This window comes from Sus scrofa, chromosome 12, assembly GCF_054392235.1.
Source record: "Sus scrofa isolate SSC_HxYL_T2T_F1_AM1 chromosome 12, Sscrofa_HxYL_maternal_Yorkshire_Landrace_v2.0, whole genome shotgun sequence".
NCBI classification, from domain to species: Eukaryota; Metazoa; Chordata; class Mammalia; order Artiodactyla; family Suidae; genus Sus; species Sus scrofa.
In genome coordinates, this window is record NC_139394.1 from 40,867,868 (window position 1) to 40,883,326 (window position 15,459).

The 15,459-nt window shown below is 37.6% G+C and overlaps 1 protein-coding gene and 1 pseudogene across 10 annotated transcripts in view; one reads left to right on the plus strand and one right to left on the minus strand.

Moving 5' to 3' along the window:
• The window catches only part of BRIP1 (BRCA1 interacting helicase 1), a 137,986-nt gene that overhangs the window by 2,342 nt on the left and 120,185 nt on the right, over positions 1-15,459 (plus strand). For all 10 annotated transcript variants that reach the window (XR_014821286.1, XR_014821287.1, XR_014821284.1 and 7 more), the window contains exons 3-6: positions 2,105-2,216; positions 4,498-4,671; positions 8,682-8,809; positions 10,824-10,943. Coding sequence is in view for 6 of the 10 variants with exons in the window: in XM_084985031.1 (XP_084841157.1) it covers positions 2,105-2,216; positions 4,498-4,671; positions 8,682-8,809; positions 10,824-10,943 (534 nt within the window). In the remaining 4 variants the exon portion in view is untranslated. The remainder of the gene's footprint in view (positions 1-2,104; positions 2,217-4,497; positions 4,672-8,681; positions 8,810-10,823; positions 10,944-15,459) is intronic.
• LOC110256154 (cytochrome c oxidase subunit 7C, mitochondrial-like) lies at positions 866-1,158 on the minus strand (annotated as a pseudogene).

Consider the following 15,459-nt stretch of genomic DNA (forward strand, 5'->3'; position numbering starts at 1 on the left):
CACAGTGCATGGCAACACCGGATCCTCAACCCACTGAGTGAGGCCAGGGATCGAACCTGAAACCTCATGGTTCCTAGTCAGATTCGTTTCCGCTGTGCCACGATAGGAACTCCCCATCTTTACTTTATACTTTGTTTATGAGTAGCAAGATAACTAGTACCGTGAATTTGTTCTTTTTCTTTTCTAGCCATGTTTTTATACTTTTATTACATATATATGTATTCATAAACAAAATAGAGTGTACTTAACATATTTTTGTTTTTCTTTTTGGGCCCACCTGCGGCATGCAGAAGTTCCGGGGCCAGGGATGGAGCCCTTGCCACAGCAGTGACAACACTGGATCCTTAACCCTCTATGTCACCAGGGAACTTCACTTTACATATTTTTAAACTTTGCACAATGATATTCTATATCTGTCTTTCTGGAGAACTTGATTTTTTTTAACATTATTTTTTTAAGTATTTATGCCATAAATTTATTTACAATGAGTTCAAGAGTTTGATTGTTTTTTCAAGGAGATTGTACTCCTTTCTTTCTTTTTTTTTTTTTTTTTTTTTTTTTTTTTGTGTGTGTGGTTGGTCTTTTTGTCTTTTTTTAGGGCCACACCCGTGGCATATGGAGGTTCCCAGGCTAGGGGTCCAATTGGAGCTGCAGCTGCCGGCCTACACCACAGCCAGAGCAACGTGGGATCAGAGCCGCATCTGCGACCTACACCATAGCTCACAGCAATGCCAGATCCTTAACCCACTGAGTGAGGCCAGGGATTGAACCTGCATCCTCATGGATGCTAGTCGTGCTGAGCCACGACGGGAACTCCAGGAGATGGTACTTCTTAAAATGCTCCTCTTCATATCTGTTTCATGAATTATTTTTTAAGCAGTTGGTGTTTTACGATAAAGGTGTACTAAATCCAGATCCAAAGTATGAAGATCATTGTAACTCGTAATTGCCACTTATTTTCCACTGAAAATGGTAAATTCTTCCCTGGACCCTCCTCATGGTGACTTCTGTGGAGCACTGAGGTTGTGAGCCTTCAGATGCTCTGTCCCAGCCTGGTACTGTCAGGAGCTCTGCAGAAGGCACTGAGACTGAAGGTGAAAGAAGTGGCAGCAGCACATCAAGCCCCTCCTTTCCTCATGATCTTGCTCACTTGCTCATCTTACTTTTAAGATGTAGATCAATTAATTGTTATTTTATTTATTTATTTATTTGTTTGTTTTTGTCTTTTTTTGTCTTTTCTAGGGCCGCACCCAAGGCATATGGAGGTCCCCAGGCTAGGGATCTAATTGGAGCTGTAGCCACTGGCCTACGCCACAGTCACAGCAATGCAGGATCCAAGCCACATTTGCAACTTACACCACAGCTTACAGCAACACCAGATCCTTAACCCACTGAGCAAGACCAGGGATGGAACCTGCAACCTCTTGGTTCCTAGTCGGATCCGTTAACCACTGAGCCTCATGGGAACTCCTGTTAATCTGTTTTGATTGCTGTATAGCAGTTTGGAATTTGGAATACTATACAGCAATCAAAACAGATTAACAATCCATTGGGCTACATCATACAAATTATCAGAATTTTATTTGCCCATTTTCTCCTTGATAAATATTTAGGTTGTTTACATTATTTTGCAATTATAAACAGTGCTGCTCTCAACTTTCTTATACCTGTTTCCTTGTTTGTGTGGGAAAGATTTTGGGTATTTACATAGGCCTGGATTGCTGGAGGTGGGTACCTTCAACTTTACTAGCAATTGCTAACTTCTGTATTAACTGGGTGTAATAATTTATGCTCCTTCTAGCAGTACCCTTTGTTAAGTTTTCAGCAAAGATATTAGTGTATTTTAAAGACATGATATCGTTTGCATAAGTAAGGCACAAATCGTTTCTCATTTCTTTTGTGTTTGACATGGTTTAAATCTAACATAATTTTAGGGAGAGATATAAAGGAATAAAATCTCAGTTTAACTAAATTCTAGTTCTTCTTTCTGCTACTGCTGTGTTTCCTTAAGAGCATGCAGCTTTACTTCTCATTGTTGTATGGAGATAGGCCTTGAGGAAGTAAGTTGTTTATTGATTTTTTAATATTGTTTTTGTGTCCATAGATTGTCAGAGGATTAAATAGTAAGCAACACTGTTTGTTGGAGAGCCCTACAGGGAGTGGGAAAAGCTTAGCCTTACTTTGTTCTGCTTTAGCATGGCAACAATCTCTTAGTGGTAAGTAGTTGGTTGGTATCTTCAGGTTGCTTATTGGGACCTAAAAAAAAAAAAATCTTAAAATACTTTTTTACCCAGAATGATTCAATCATCTTCTAACTAATTGAAATATTCTCTTTTAAGGTATTCTTTTCTTTTCTTTTTGCCTTTTTCTAAGGGCTGCTCCCATGGCATATGGAGGTTCCCAGGCTAGGGGTTGAATCGGAGCTGTAGCTGCTGGCCTACGCCACAGCCACAGTAACTCGGGATCCGAGCTGCATCTGTGACCTACACCACAGCTCACGGCAACGCCAGATCCTTAGCCTCCTGAGCAAGGCCAGGGATCGAACCCGCAACCTCATGGTTCCTACTCAGATTTGTTAACCACTGAGCCACGACAGGAACTCCAGGTATTCTTATAACTAAGAAAATATTCTCTTTTAAATATTCTCTTTTCTGGGAGTTCCCTTGTAGCTCAGCAGGTTGAGAATCTGGCATTGTCACTGCTATGGCTCAGGTTGCTGGCTCAGGTTGCTGCTGTAGCATGGGTTCAATCCCAGGCCAGGGATCTCCAATCTGCTGAGCCATGAGGGAACTCCCAAAAGATATTTCTTTATAATCAGTTATATATCATCCAAAAGAGTTTCAATATAGCAAAATATGTTTAATTAATCTTCAAACAATTTTGAAATAAGATGGTCCTTTATTTGATGATTTAGAGTGTACATAAGAATCTTGTATATTATATATTGTATATAATATATAAAAGATGGAAGAGGTGGGGCTGCCATGATTACATAGCATATGCAAATACTTGCTTTTTTTTTTTTGAGTAAATCCTTTAGTATAGTTGCTTATCTGTCCCTTCCTCATAACACTAGAAAATGGAATACATTAAAAAAATATTCGAGTTGATCTTTCTACTTATTTGGATGCCAGATAAACAGAAGCTTATTGTAATATTGTTTTTAGAAATTCATGTTATTTCCCATTACTTTCCTCTATTTGCCAACAAATGTCTAGTAATGTTTACTTTTATGAAAGCCTGTCTAATATATATCTAATGAATTTGAAATGCAATATTGGGTACATTTTAGTTACATAATTAGGTGCCTTTGATGTTAAGTATTAGGAGAATTTAAAGTTAACCTTGGGTGTGTATGTATGAGTGTATGTACGTAAATGTGCCTTATATATAATTCTTTGAAAGGAAATGTTTGTGTTACTGGTAAGACTACTAAAAATAAAAAGTAAATAGGAGTTCCTGTTGTGGCTTAGCAGTGATGAACCCAACTTTTAACCATCAGGATGCAGTTTTATTCCTGGCTCAGCTCAGTGGGTTAAGGATATGGCACTGCCGTGGCTTGGATCTGGCGTTGCTGTGGTTGTGGCGTAGGCTGGCGGCTACAGCTCCGATTCGACCCCTGGCCTGGGAAGCTCCATATGCTGCAGGTGTGGCCCTAAAAAGCAAAAAAAAAAAAAAGTAAATAAGTAAATATTTTATAAGCTTTCACTTGTTCATTTTGATTCTTCCTGATGTTTGTCTTTGGAGAAAATGAGATTATCTGTTAATAACTTAAAATTTTAATGGGAGATTCTGGAAAATAAAATTTATGTAGGGCAGATGGGAAATAATGTTAGTACCGTTTATAGAAAATTAAATTATTCAGCTTTTTTTATATATGTGAATTACATATTTACACAATGTAGCCATGAAATGTAGACCTACTTTAATTTTGTATTATATTTAAGTATTGAAAATCACCTGTTTTATTTAATTTGAATATTGACTTTCAAATGTGTTTTGATACATGTATCAGATATGATATCATGAAACATTTTTTGAAGTATAATGTGGGAATGATTTAGCCCTTATGTGTTTATATTATTATTTAATATATTGAACTTTCAAATTCTTCATTAGGGAAATACCATCAATTAAGTATATACCTTTATTTTAATCTTTCCTGCTTGGTATTTTAATATATTTCAATACAATACGAATACTTGAGTGGTGGTGCCTTTATTACATTGTTGATCTTTAATTATTGTTAGATTTTTGTAAATTAATGTAAAGTGTTGATAACTTCTCTATAAATATTTCTCGCCTGTCCTGATTTGATGCTGCAGATTGAGTGACCAACTTGCCCAGATTTGCCAGGTGCTTTCCTGGTTTTAGCACTGAAATTCCTGCATCCTGGGAAACGTCCCAATCCTGGGCAAATTGCACACCCTGCCTGCAGATGAAGATTAATGATTTTTTAATTAGAAATATTATACACAGAGGTTCTTTCATTTTTAGGGAAGCCCGTGGATGAAGGCTCAAGTAGAAAAGCTGAAGTACCATTGTCGTGTTGTTGTACATGCCATTCGAAGAATTTTGCAAACAATGACGTGAACCAGGAAACTTCGTTTCATTTCAGTAATCCAAGTACACCACCTTCTGAAAGAAGTGGCAGTTTGTCAACTTGTCAAGGTAGTTTATATGTTGCCCGAGTCTGTTGATATCTGTAATAGGAGTCTTAATTATTGCTCTTGTGAGACCTAATGTAGATAAATTTGTTTAGCATAATTTGTTCTATATTTCCACTTAATTTCCCTGGAATTATTTTAAGCAACACATAAAGTGGTCAGAAATCTTTGGACTATTTTATTCTTGGCCTTACTTTTAATTTATTCAGACATCTTGCTAGCTTAAATCATTTTTGAAGAAGGCAAGGCAAAAATAAATGATATTCAATGTTGTTTTTAGGCAGTATTGTTAATTGAATGTTAGAATTTGATAAAAAATTCTGATTTGTATGGTAAAACAAAATCTAATTAACCACATTCATTCTTGCTAAGTTTGCCTGAACTTCTGAGATCAGTAGCCTACATGAGGATCAAGTATGTTTCAAGTATGATCCTTAAATCATTCTTATTTAGATTTATTTAAGATAAATATTAAGAATAACATAAGATTATTGTTATTATTATTTTTTTTTTACTTTTTTAGGGCCACACCTGAGGCCTATGGAGGTTCCCAGTCTAGGGGTCTAATTGCTAATCGGAGCCACAGCTGTTGGCCTATGCCACAGCCACAGCCACAGCCACAGCCACATCAGATCTGAGCCGAGTCTGCAACCTTCACCACAGCTCACAGCAACGCTGGATCCTTACCTCACTGAGTGAGGCCAGGGATGGAACCCAAAACCTCGTGGTTCCTAGTTGGATTTGTTTCTGCTGAGCCACAGTGGGAACTCCAACATAAGATTATTAATTAAAAAAGTTTCTTCAGGAGTTCCTGTCGTAGCGCAGTGGTTAATGAATCCGACTAGGAACCATGAGGTTGCAGGTTCGATCCCTGGCATTGCTCAGTGGGTTAAGAATCCGGCGTTGCCATGAGCTGTGGTGTAAGTTGCAGACGTGGCTCGTATCCTGCGTTGCTGTGGCTCTGGTGTAGGCCTGTGGCTATAGCTCCGATTCGACCCCTAGCCTGGGAACCTCCGTATGCCGTGGGAGCGGCCCAAGGAATAGCAAAAAGACAAAAAAAAAAAAAAAAGTTTCTTCTGCTTTGATTATGTAGAAAAGATTGACCGTTGTTTGCCTAGGCCAGAAACCTAGGAGACGTCTTGGACACTTTGCTCTTCCTTATTCTTTCATGCAAATCCCTATCTCCATTGATACCTACCTAGTCCAAACTACCATCTCTTGCTTAGAACATGTAATAACTCCTTTCCGCTTTCGCTTGTGCCATTCCTGAACGAATCACTGGCAGGGAGAAAAGTGATCGCCACGGTGGACTTAAGTCTAAACAGTATCGACTTCCCAAAATCACGGATGGAGTCATCTACCTCTAAAGCACCTGACTGTGTGGAGGATGGTAGCTGCTTGAACTAAAGTGTAATTCTGTTAGGAACGAGGAAGAGGAGGTGGAATAGATGCCGGAGAGGTGATCAGTAGTGTTGTTTACACTGTTTGACCCTTAACTCTTGTGGCTTTCTTTCCATTCCTTCAGAGGGTCATGCTTCGTCCTGCCTCTAGAACCTTTGCTTGTGTTGGTGTCTCTTCTGAGCAAAGTTTGACTTCAACTTATTAGCCTGCTATTCCTTTAGCTCTCAGCTTAAAGAGCACTTTAAGGGCCCTCTGCCGGTCTTTCTGTCAGGCTAGATTTGGTGTCTGTATTGCATTCTGACATCTCACTGTGTGCCTCTCCTTCATAGCACTTGTCACAGTTTGTATCATCCGTGTGTCTGTTGTGCATTTTTTTTTATCAATCTCTGCTTCCCCTAGCAGACTACATACTCCAGGGGGTCAGAGACTGTGTCAGTTTGCTCAGCATCGCATACCTAGCAGAGTACCTGGCATATAGTAGGAACTAGATAAATGTTTATTGTATGAATGAGTGGAATTGATTTTGAACTAGTTATAAGAACTCTAGTTTGTAACATTTATATACAACTTGTATTTTTTTCTGGAAAAACTAGCTTTATTGAAACATACGTAACAGAGTTCCCATCGTGGCTCAGCGGCTAATGAACCCGACTAGTATCCGTGAGGAAGCAGGTTCGATCCCTGGCCTTGCTCCTTAGGTTAAGGATCTGGCGTTGCCATAAGCTGTGGTGTAGGCCCCAGACAGAGCTTGGATCCCATGTTGCTGTGGCTGTGGTGTAGGCTGGTAGCTCTGGCTCCAGTGGACCCCCTAGCCTGGGAACCTCCATATGTTGCAGGTGCAGCCCTAAAAAGACAAAAGACAAAAATAAGTAAATAAATAAATAAAAATAAATATACATAGCATAACAAATTGTATAGAAATTCCCATTGTGGCTCAGTGGTAACGAACATAATTAATATCTATGAGGACATTGGTTCGATTCCCTGGCCTTGTTCAGTCGGTTAAGAATCTGGTGTTGCCATGAGCTGCGGTGTTGGTTTCAGATGAGGCTTGGATCTGGCATTGCTATGGCTGTGGTGTAGGCTGGCATCTGCAGCTCAGATTCGACCCCTAGCCTGGGAACTTCATTTGCCGCAGGTACGGCCATAAAAAAAAAAAAAAAAAAAAAAAAAAAAAAAAAAAAAAAAAAAACCAAAACCAAATTGTATATGTTTAAATTTTGATAAGGTTTGACATAGGTGTATCTCCCTAAAATTTTTGCCAGCATCAAGAAAGTGATTAGTTTGCATTTTGTAGAGTTTATGTAAATGGAATAATACAGTTTGTACACTTATTTTTGTCTGGCTTTTTTCACTTAAGCTAATTCTTTTTAAATTCATTTATGTTGTTGCAACAGTTCTTTTTTATTGCTGAGTAGTATTCTATTGTATGCATATACTACAAATTGGTGTATATTTGAGTTGTTTCCAGTTTGGGGCTGTTAAAAATAACACTGCTATACAAACAGTTGTTTGTAAATCACTGTTACGGACATAATGCTTTCACTTTCCTGGGTAAATATCTAGGAGTCTTTTAAAACCTAGTGTTCACATTTATAAAATGAGGATAATATTTGATGATTAAGAGGTCACTGATAACCTTCAGATTGAGCTTTCAAGACGATGGGGATTAAAAGGCAGATTATAGGAGCTTGATTCTACTGTATTTTTGAACCTAAAGGACATTGAGAAATTTAGTAGAAAAGGAACATTGAGATAATATAAAGATTTTTATTTTTTTATTTTTTATTTTTTTTGTCTTTTTGCCTTTTTGCCTTTTCTAAGGCCGCACCAGAGGCATATGGAGGTTCTCAGGCTAGGGGTCTAATCGGAGCTGTAGCCACAGGCCTACACCAGAGCCACAGCAAAGACAGATCAGAGCCGCGTCTGCGACCTACACCACAGCTCATGGCAGTGCTGGATCCTTAACCCACTGAGCGAGGCCAGGGATCAAGCCCACAACCTCATGGTTGCTGGTTGGATTCGTTAACCACTGTGCCACAATGGGAACTCCTGAGATAATATAAAGATTTTTATAGAACTGAAATTATTTTGAAAGAATCTTACAGTTATATTTTTTAAACCACGTTATTGGGAGTGGTCTGTGAAAGCACAAACCCATTAAAAGTCAAAATTGGACTTGCCTATTGAAAGCATAGTTCTTGGGAGTTCCCATCATGGCTCAGCGGAAACGAATCTGACTAGTATCCATGAGGATGCAGGTTTGATCCCTGGCCTCGCTCAGCGGGTTAAGGATCCGGCATTGCCATGAGCTGTGGCTTAGTGGAAATGAATCCATATGCTGTGGTGCAGCCCTAAAAAAACAAAAAAACAAAAGAAAAAAGATATCTAGCAGCTCATGTTTTAAAGTATGTTATTAAGTTTTTAGAAATGTCTTAACATATTTTTAAAAATTGAAGTGTAGTTTACTTACAATATTATATTACTTGTGAACCACATAGTGATTCAGTATTTTTATGGATTAAGGTCTTGTGTCTTAATACCAGTATTTTCTAGAAAAATCGACTAAATGTAAGTTATTTATACTAATTTCTTATGATTTTTTAATATAAGATTCTCCTGGAAAAACTACACTGGCTGCAAAGCTATCTGCTAAGAAACAAGCGTCTATGTACAGAGACGAAAATGATGATTTTCAAGTAGAGAAGAAAAGAATTCGACCCTTAGAAACTACACAGCAGGTAAACAGTTTATTGGCAGTAAAATAATCCCATTAGTTATAGCTGAACAAGGTAGTCAGGTATCAATCATGTTTTCAGTGGCATTTGTAGATATTGGTTGGGTAAACTAATTAAATGGTAAATTATTAAAATTTGATTTTATTTAGTCTCAGTGCAAAGGAGTTTGTTATTGTAATAGATTATTCATAGTAGGATGTCATTAAAGTGATACTGAGTGGTACTTTCTTATGTATAAGGAATTTGATAGTAAAATATTTACTTAAGATATATATCAGTAATAGAGTTACTTTGTATTTTTTAATCCCTTTGTTGTTTTTACATAATAATGGTCTCTGATATGAATATTTAGGTCATAGAATTTTTGGTATTGATAGTTTTAATGTAATGACAAGGTTTACTCTTATTTATTGAATTTTTAATGTCTATACATTATAAAATATGTTTACTTCTAAAAATTATTGAAAGACCTAAATTATAAGGAATGTTAAATGAATTATATTTTTCATAAATGAATACAATGTTTTCTCATAGAGTTCCTGGCATTGAGGTAGGGAGGTTGGACTTTAATAGACTTAGTTACAGATAAAAATATTGCTTTTAATTAATTAGCATATCATTTTAGATGATTATATATTTTAATTGAATATATTTTAAAAGTACTTGCATTTTTACATAGTTTGTCTGTTCCCTTGTTTTTAGAAATGGAATGAATTTCTTTTCCAGTTTGGTATTTGGAGAAGAACTAATTAAAATCAAGTGTGGCTCTTAGAGATTTCCCCCCCCCAAAATGTGTGCTTAGAGTTGAATGTTGTGAAGTGGGGCTCAACATATAACATTTAATCCCTGACTCCATTGACTCTCATTTCTTTTTTGGTAGGAATGGAATTATCAATAGAAATGTTTTTTTTTTTTCCCCCCTTTCTAAATTTTTCTTTTTTGGCTGCACCTTCAGCATATGGAAATTCCTGGGGTAGGAATCGAGCACACCACAGCAGTGAACTGAGCTGCTGCAGTGGCAATGCTGGATCCTAAAGGAGTGCCTCCCCTTTATAATTTAAGTAAATAGGTTTTTGGCCAGTAAGAAAAAACATAGTTTGGAAAGAAAAAGTGGTATTTATAAAAGAAATTTTGTCAAATACAATTTGGATTATCGAATATCTAGTAAGTGATACAATAATAGTAATCAAGTAATCATGATTTTATCATTTAGGAAATTTAGAATAAGATTTCCTTTTTTATTTATCTTTTTTTTTTTTTTTTGCCTTTTTAGGGCTGCACCTGTGGCATATGGATGTTCCTAGGCTAGGGGGCGAATCTGAGCTGTTCCTGACAGCCTTCACCACAGCCATGGCAGTGGGGGATTTGAGCCACATCTGTGACCTACACCACAGCTCACGGCAACAATGGATCCTTAATCCACTGAGTGAGGCCAGGGATTGAACCCCGTCCTCATGGATACTAGTCAGGTTTGTTACCACTGAGCAATGATGGGAACTCCTATTTACTTTTATTTTCCAGTTGGGTGTGTAATTGGACTTTGTTGTAATACTATTCTTGGTGTCTATGTGGTGGGCCTATTTTATGGGAAGATCATTTAATGATACTGTAGTTTTGACGTATCACTAATTAAAGCTAGTTGATTGGAGAGGTATTACTGTATTCTACCTTATTTTATTATTTTTATTTTTTGTCTTTTTAGGGCCATACCCGCAGCATATGGAAGTTCCCAGGCTAGGGGTCGAATTGGAGCTGTAGCTGCAGGCCTACACCACAGCCACAGCAACCTGGGATCTGAGCCGTGTCTGCATCTCAGCTCATGGCAACGCCATCTCCTTAACCCATTGAACAAGGCCAGGGATCAAACCCATGTCCTCGTGGATACTGGTAGGGTTCATTACCACTGAACCACAATGGGAACTCCTGACAACGTTATACCTGTTTTGATCTTCGAAGACAAGTAACCTCAGCAGACTTCTAGTTTACATTATACTTTATTTGGGTTCTATATTTACAGATTAGAAAACGTCATTGTTTTGAAAAGGATGTGCAGCACTTGGATGCAGAAGTTGCTTCAGGAAAGAACACAAAACTCGAGTCTCCAACAGGAAAGATAAACTCCTTTTCTCCACAAAATGTACGTATTTATTCCATTGTTCATTTTAAAGAAGGAGAATGTGGAGTTGGCTAAATCCATTTTTGAAACAGAAGAACAGTATAATCACAGAGGAATAGAAAACTCAGAAGTCGTAAGTGCTATCGCATCTCTGCTCCTGTGTGAGATGGTAAACCTGTGCCCTTTGTGCCCCAGTTTCCTCTTTTATAAAATAAGAGAATTGGGCTAGAATGAGATCGGACAGTTTTTTTCCTCTTCTGCATTCTAAGGTGTGTGAACTCTCCTTCCTAAAGTTCTGTCAATGTCCTTAGGGCAGCAGTTCTCAAGGAGTAGTCCAGGGAGCTCTGGAGAGTCCTAAGAATTTTTTCAGGCCGTCTCCGAAGTCAAAAGTATTTTCGTAGTGATAAGAAGATGTTATTTACCTTTTTTCTTTTACTGTCTTTGACATTTGCACTGATGGTGCAAAAGCAAAGATTGGTAAAACTTTAGGTGCTTTCGCACAATCAAGATAGTGGCAGTAGTGTGTATTAATAGTATTTTTCTTCATTGTCATTAATGCACAATTAAGAAAAGCCAGTTTCACTTAATGTCCTTAATGAAGTAGTAAAAATTACTAATTTCATTTATTTGCACCCTTGATTTTTTTTTTTTTAACATTCTCTGAAAAAATGGGTAGTTTTCATAAAACACTTTCACGTTCAGGAGTTGTCTTGAGGAAAAGCACTTTGTAGGATAGTTTGGACTGTGAGCTGAACTAGCCACTTTTTTCACAGAACGTTGTTTTTACTTGAAAGAATAACTGACAGACCGACTATGGTAATTCTTGAAAATCAACAAAATAAGCTTGATAAAATTTGAGCTTTCAAGTGAAAAATCAGAATTTTGAAAAATTGTGTATACTACTGTGAGTTTATCAGTTTTCTGATACTTAAAGACTCTTCTGATGATATTTATTGGTGGTGATATTACATAGTGTGACTTTTTGATATTGTATTGTAAATGTGTTAGCATCTGTAAGATCTGTAAAATCAGTAAATTATTTTCTAAATGATATTACAAAATGGTGTGTAGAAAAGATCCACCCTAAATGCAAGATAGATCAAGGGATAGTTTTCTTTCCTCTCCTCCCCAGGCAACTACAGATTTTTTTTTTTTAGTCACTGTAGATCAGTTTTTATTTCTGTCATTTTATTTACTTATTTTTAAAAAATTTTTTAGTCAATGAATTTTATTACATTTATAGTTGTACAACAATCACCACAACCACATTTTTGTAGTTTTACATTTATGAAATCATGCCTGGTACTTTTTTATTGAATTCCAGGTACTTTGAATTTTACTGTGCTGAGTACTGGATGTTACTGTATTTCTCTAAATACTCTTTTGAGTTTTGTTTTGAGATGCAATTAAATTACTTGGAATCAGCTGGATCCTCTTGGGCCTTGCTTTTAGGATTTGTTAGGTAGGTCCCGAGCAGGGTTGAATTTGGGACTACCTCAATAGAGGCTAGCTCCTTTTGAGTCCTCTCTCTAATGTTCCATGAATTGTGAAGTTGTCCAGCCTGGCTGGTGGGAACAGGCACTCTTCCATTCTCTATATGAGGGCCTCATCATTTCAGGGGGTTCTTGCCGCTCTCTTGGATTTGTTTCCCCACTGGCATTACTGATCAGTACTCTGCTAGACACGTGAGACGTCCTTGTGCAGATCTCTGAGTTATTATTATTATTAGTTTTGGCTGCTCCCATGGCATGTGGAAGTTCTCAGGCCCAGTCTCAAACCCCACACCACAGCAAAGACCCAAGGCCCTGCGGTGACAACACCAGATCGTTGACGTGGTGCGATGCAGGAGAACCCATGGAGTTCATTCTTCGTACAGCTCTCTCCATTTTGGTATGCTTCTCTGTGAACTTGAGTCTTCCTGGTCTCCCTGGACTCTCAGCAATGTCTCTGCAACTTGGGTTTGCTGGGCTATATCTGGGTTCCCCTTCCCCTTGCCACAGCCGGGATAAGCTGAGGCCACACCAGGTTCTCTAGTAGACTGAGCCCTCCTCGAAGATTGTGACTGTTTCATTCATCTTTATGTTTCAAGCATCTACCCTAATGCCAGGAACCTAGTTATATATAGACCGAGTGAATGAATGCCATAATCCCTGTCCTCAAATGCCTTCTTTTAAATTCTGAAAAACAACATGTGGGGAAAAAAATGGTCACAGAAGTGAAAATGGTTATCTTCGCAGAAGTCTTATATTTGAAGTCATCTCAGGAGCTTTTAATGTTGAATTGTCATGAATAATATATGCTGTATGTTTGCTTCTGCCAGTGTTTTCTTGCTCATTTTCTTTCAAAGTGCCTTATTTTCTTCATAGAATTTTCGTCATCAAATTTATTAGTCTTGTTTTTTTAGTCTATTTGCTCTGTTAGAATGTAATGTCAGTCTTTTCCATGGGTGTCTCTGGTACCTAGAATAGCATTATATAGTTGCCCAATAAATATTTGTTGATAGAATCTGATTGGATTCTAATAATGATAATGAGGCAGATACCATTGTTGTTCTCACTTTAGAAATAAGGAAACTCTGAGAAGGAAGTAATTTGCCTAAGATCATAAAACTGGCAAATAGTAGAGTTAGATCCTACCCAAGTTCTGGCAAATGCTCTAATTATTATACATTCTGTAAAATGCCTCTCAGAAATTCTGGAGCTGTCTAAGCAGTACCAAGATAAGGAAAAAAATACTATGGAGAAGCCAAGGCTAAAGAAATCAAGTATAGAATAAGCTGTGATTGATAATGGCTAAAGTAAGATAGAGAAGTGATTTGAAAGGATTTTGTTTTGTTTTCATTGGTTAAGAAAATGAACCCAGATCAGACTGCCTAGGTTTTTTGTTGTTTTGTTTTGTTTTGTTTTGCTTTTTAGGGCTGCCTCCATGGCATATGGAGGTTCTGAGGCTAGGGGTCTAAATCAGAGCTACAGCTTCCGGCCTACACCACAGCCACAGCAATGCCAAATCCGAGCCGTGTCTCTGACCTACACCACAGCTCAGGGCAACACCAGATCCTTAACCCGCTGAGCAAGGCCAGGGATTGAACCACAACCTCCTGATTCCTAATTGAATTCATTTCCACTGCGCCACCACAGGAACGCCCCTGCCTAGGTTTTTTATCACAGCTCTCTGCTCTTTACTACCTTTGTAACCTTAAGTTTTTAAACTATTGCTACTCCAGTTTCCCATTTGTTAAATGGGGATAGGAATAGTACCTATCCTCTGGGGCTGTTAGGAGGATTAAACAAGTTAATGCATATAAAGTGTTTAGATTATACCTGGAGTATCTTGGGGCTTATTAAGTATTAAGTGGCATTAGAAGTAACCACGCAGCAGAAGTAGCAGCAGCAGCAGCAAATAAACATATTTGTATGCTGCATATAAAAGGTGTTATATAATATCGATTAATAATACTAATTTTGAGGAGTTAGGTTTATAATAAAATTTTTTTTGATTTTTTAAAGTTTTATTGGAGTATACAGTTGATATATAAGGTGGTGATAATTTCTACTGTACAAAAAAGTGACTCAGTTATACACACAGTCCATTCTTTTTCATATTCTTTTCCCATAGAGATTACCATAGAATATTGGGTAGAGTTCCCTGTTTTATATGGCAGGACCCCTTTGGCCAATCGTTCGATATACCAGGGTGTGCATATGCCAGTCCCAACCCCCCAGCCCATCCCTCACCCCCTGTCCCCTTTGGTAACCATAAGTTTATTTTCAAAGTCTCTGAGTCTGTTTCTGTGCTGCAAATAGGTTCATTTGTATCCCATTAGATTCCATGCATAAGTGATATTTATCTTTCACTGACTGACTGACTTGGTATGATAATCTCTAGGTCCATCCATGTTGCTGCAAACGGCATTATTTCATTTATTTTGTGACTAATATTCCATTGTATATACATACGACATCACATCTTCTTTACGCATTCCTCTATGGATGGTATTTAGGTTGCTTCCATGTCTTGGCTATTGTAAATAATGCTATGGGATACTTGTGTCTTTTCGAATTACAGTTTTCTCTGAATAGAAGCCCAGGAGTGGGATTGCTAGACCATATCGTAGTTCTATTTTTAGTTTTTGGAGGACACTCCATACTGTTTTCCATAATGGTAGTATATAAATTTTTTTTTAATTAAAGTATAGTTGATTTAGTACGTGCCAATTTTTGCTGTACAGTAAGAACATTCTTTCAATATGTGTTAAGGATGTTTATAGCTCAACCTGTTTAGAGTATAAACCATTTAATTGTAAGGAGAGCTACTATGCTCCTGACTGAGTACCTTTATTTTATTTTATTTATTTTTTATTTTGTTATGGCTGTACCCAGGAAATGTAGAAGTTTCTGGGCCAGGGGTTGAATCTGAGCTGCCACTGCAACCTATGCTGTAGCTGTGGCAATATCGGATCTTTTAACTCACTGGTCCTGACCGGGGATTTAACCCATGCCTCCATAGTGACCCAAGCTGCTGCAGTTGGGTTCTTAAC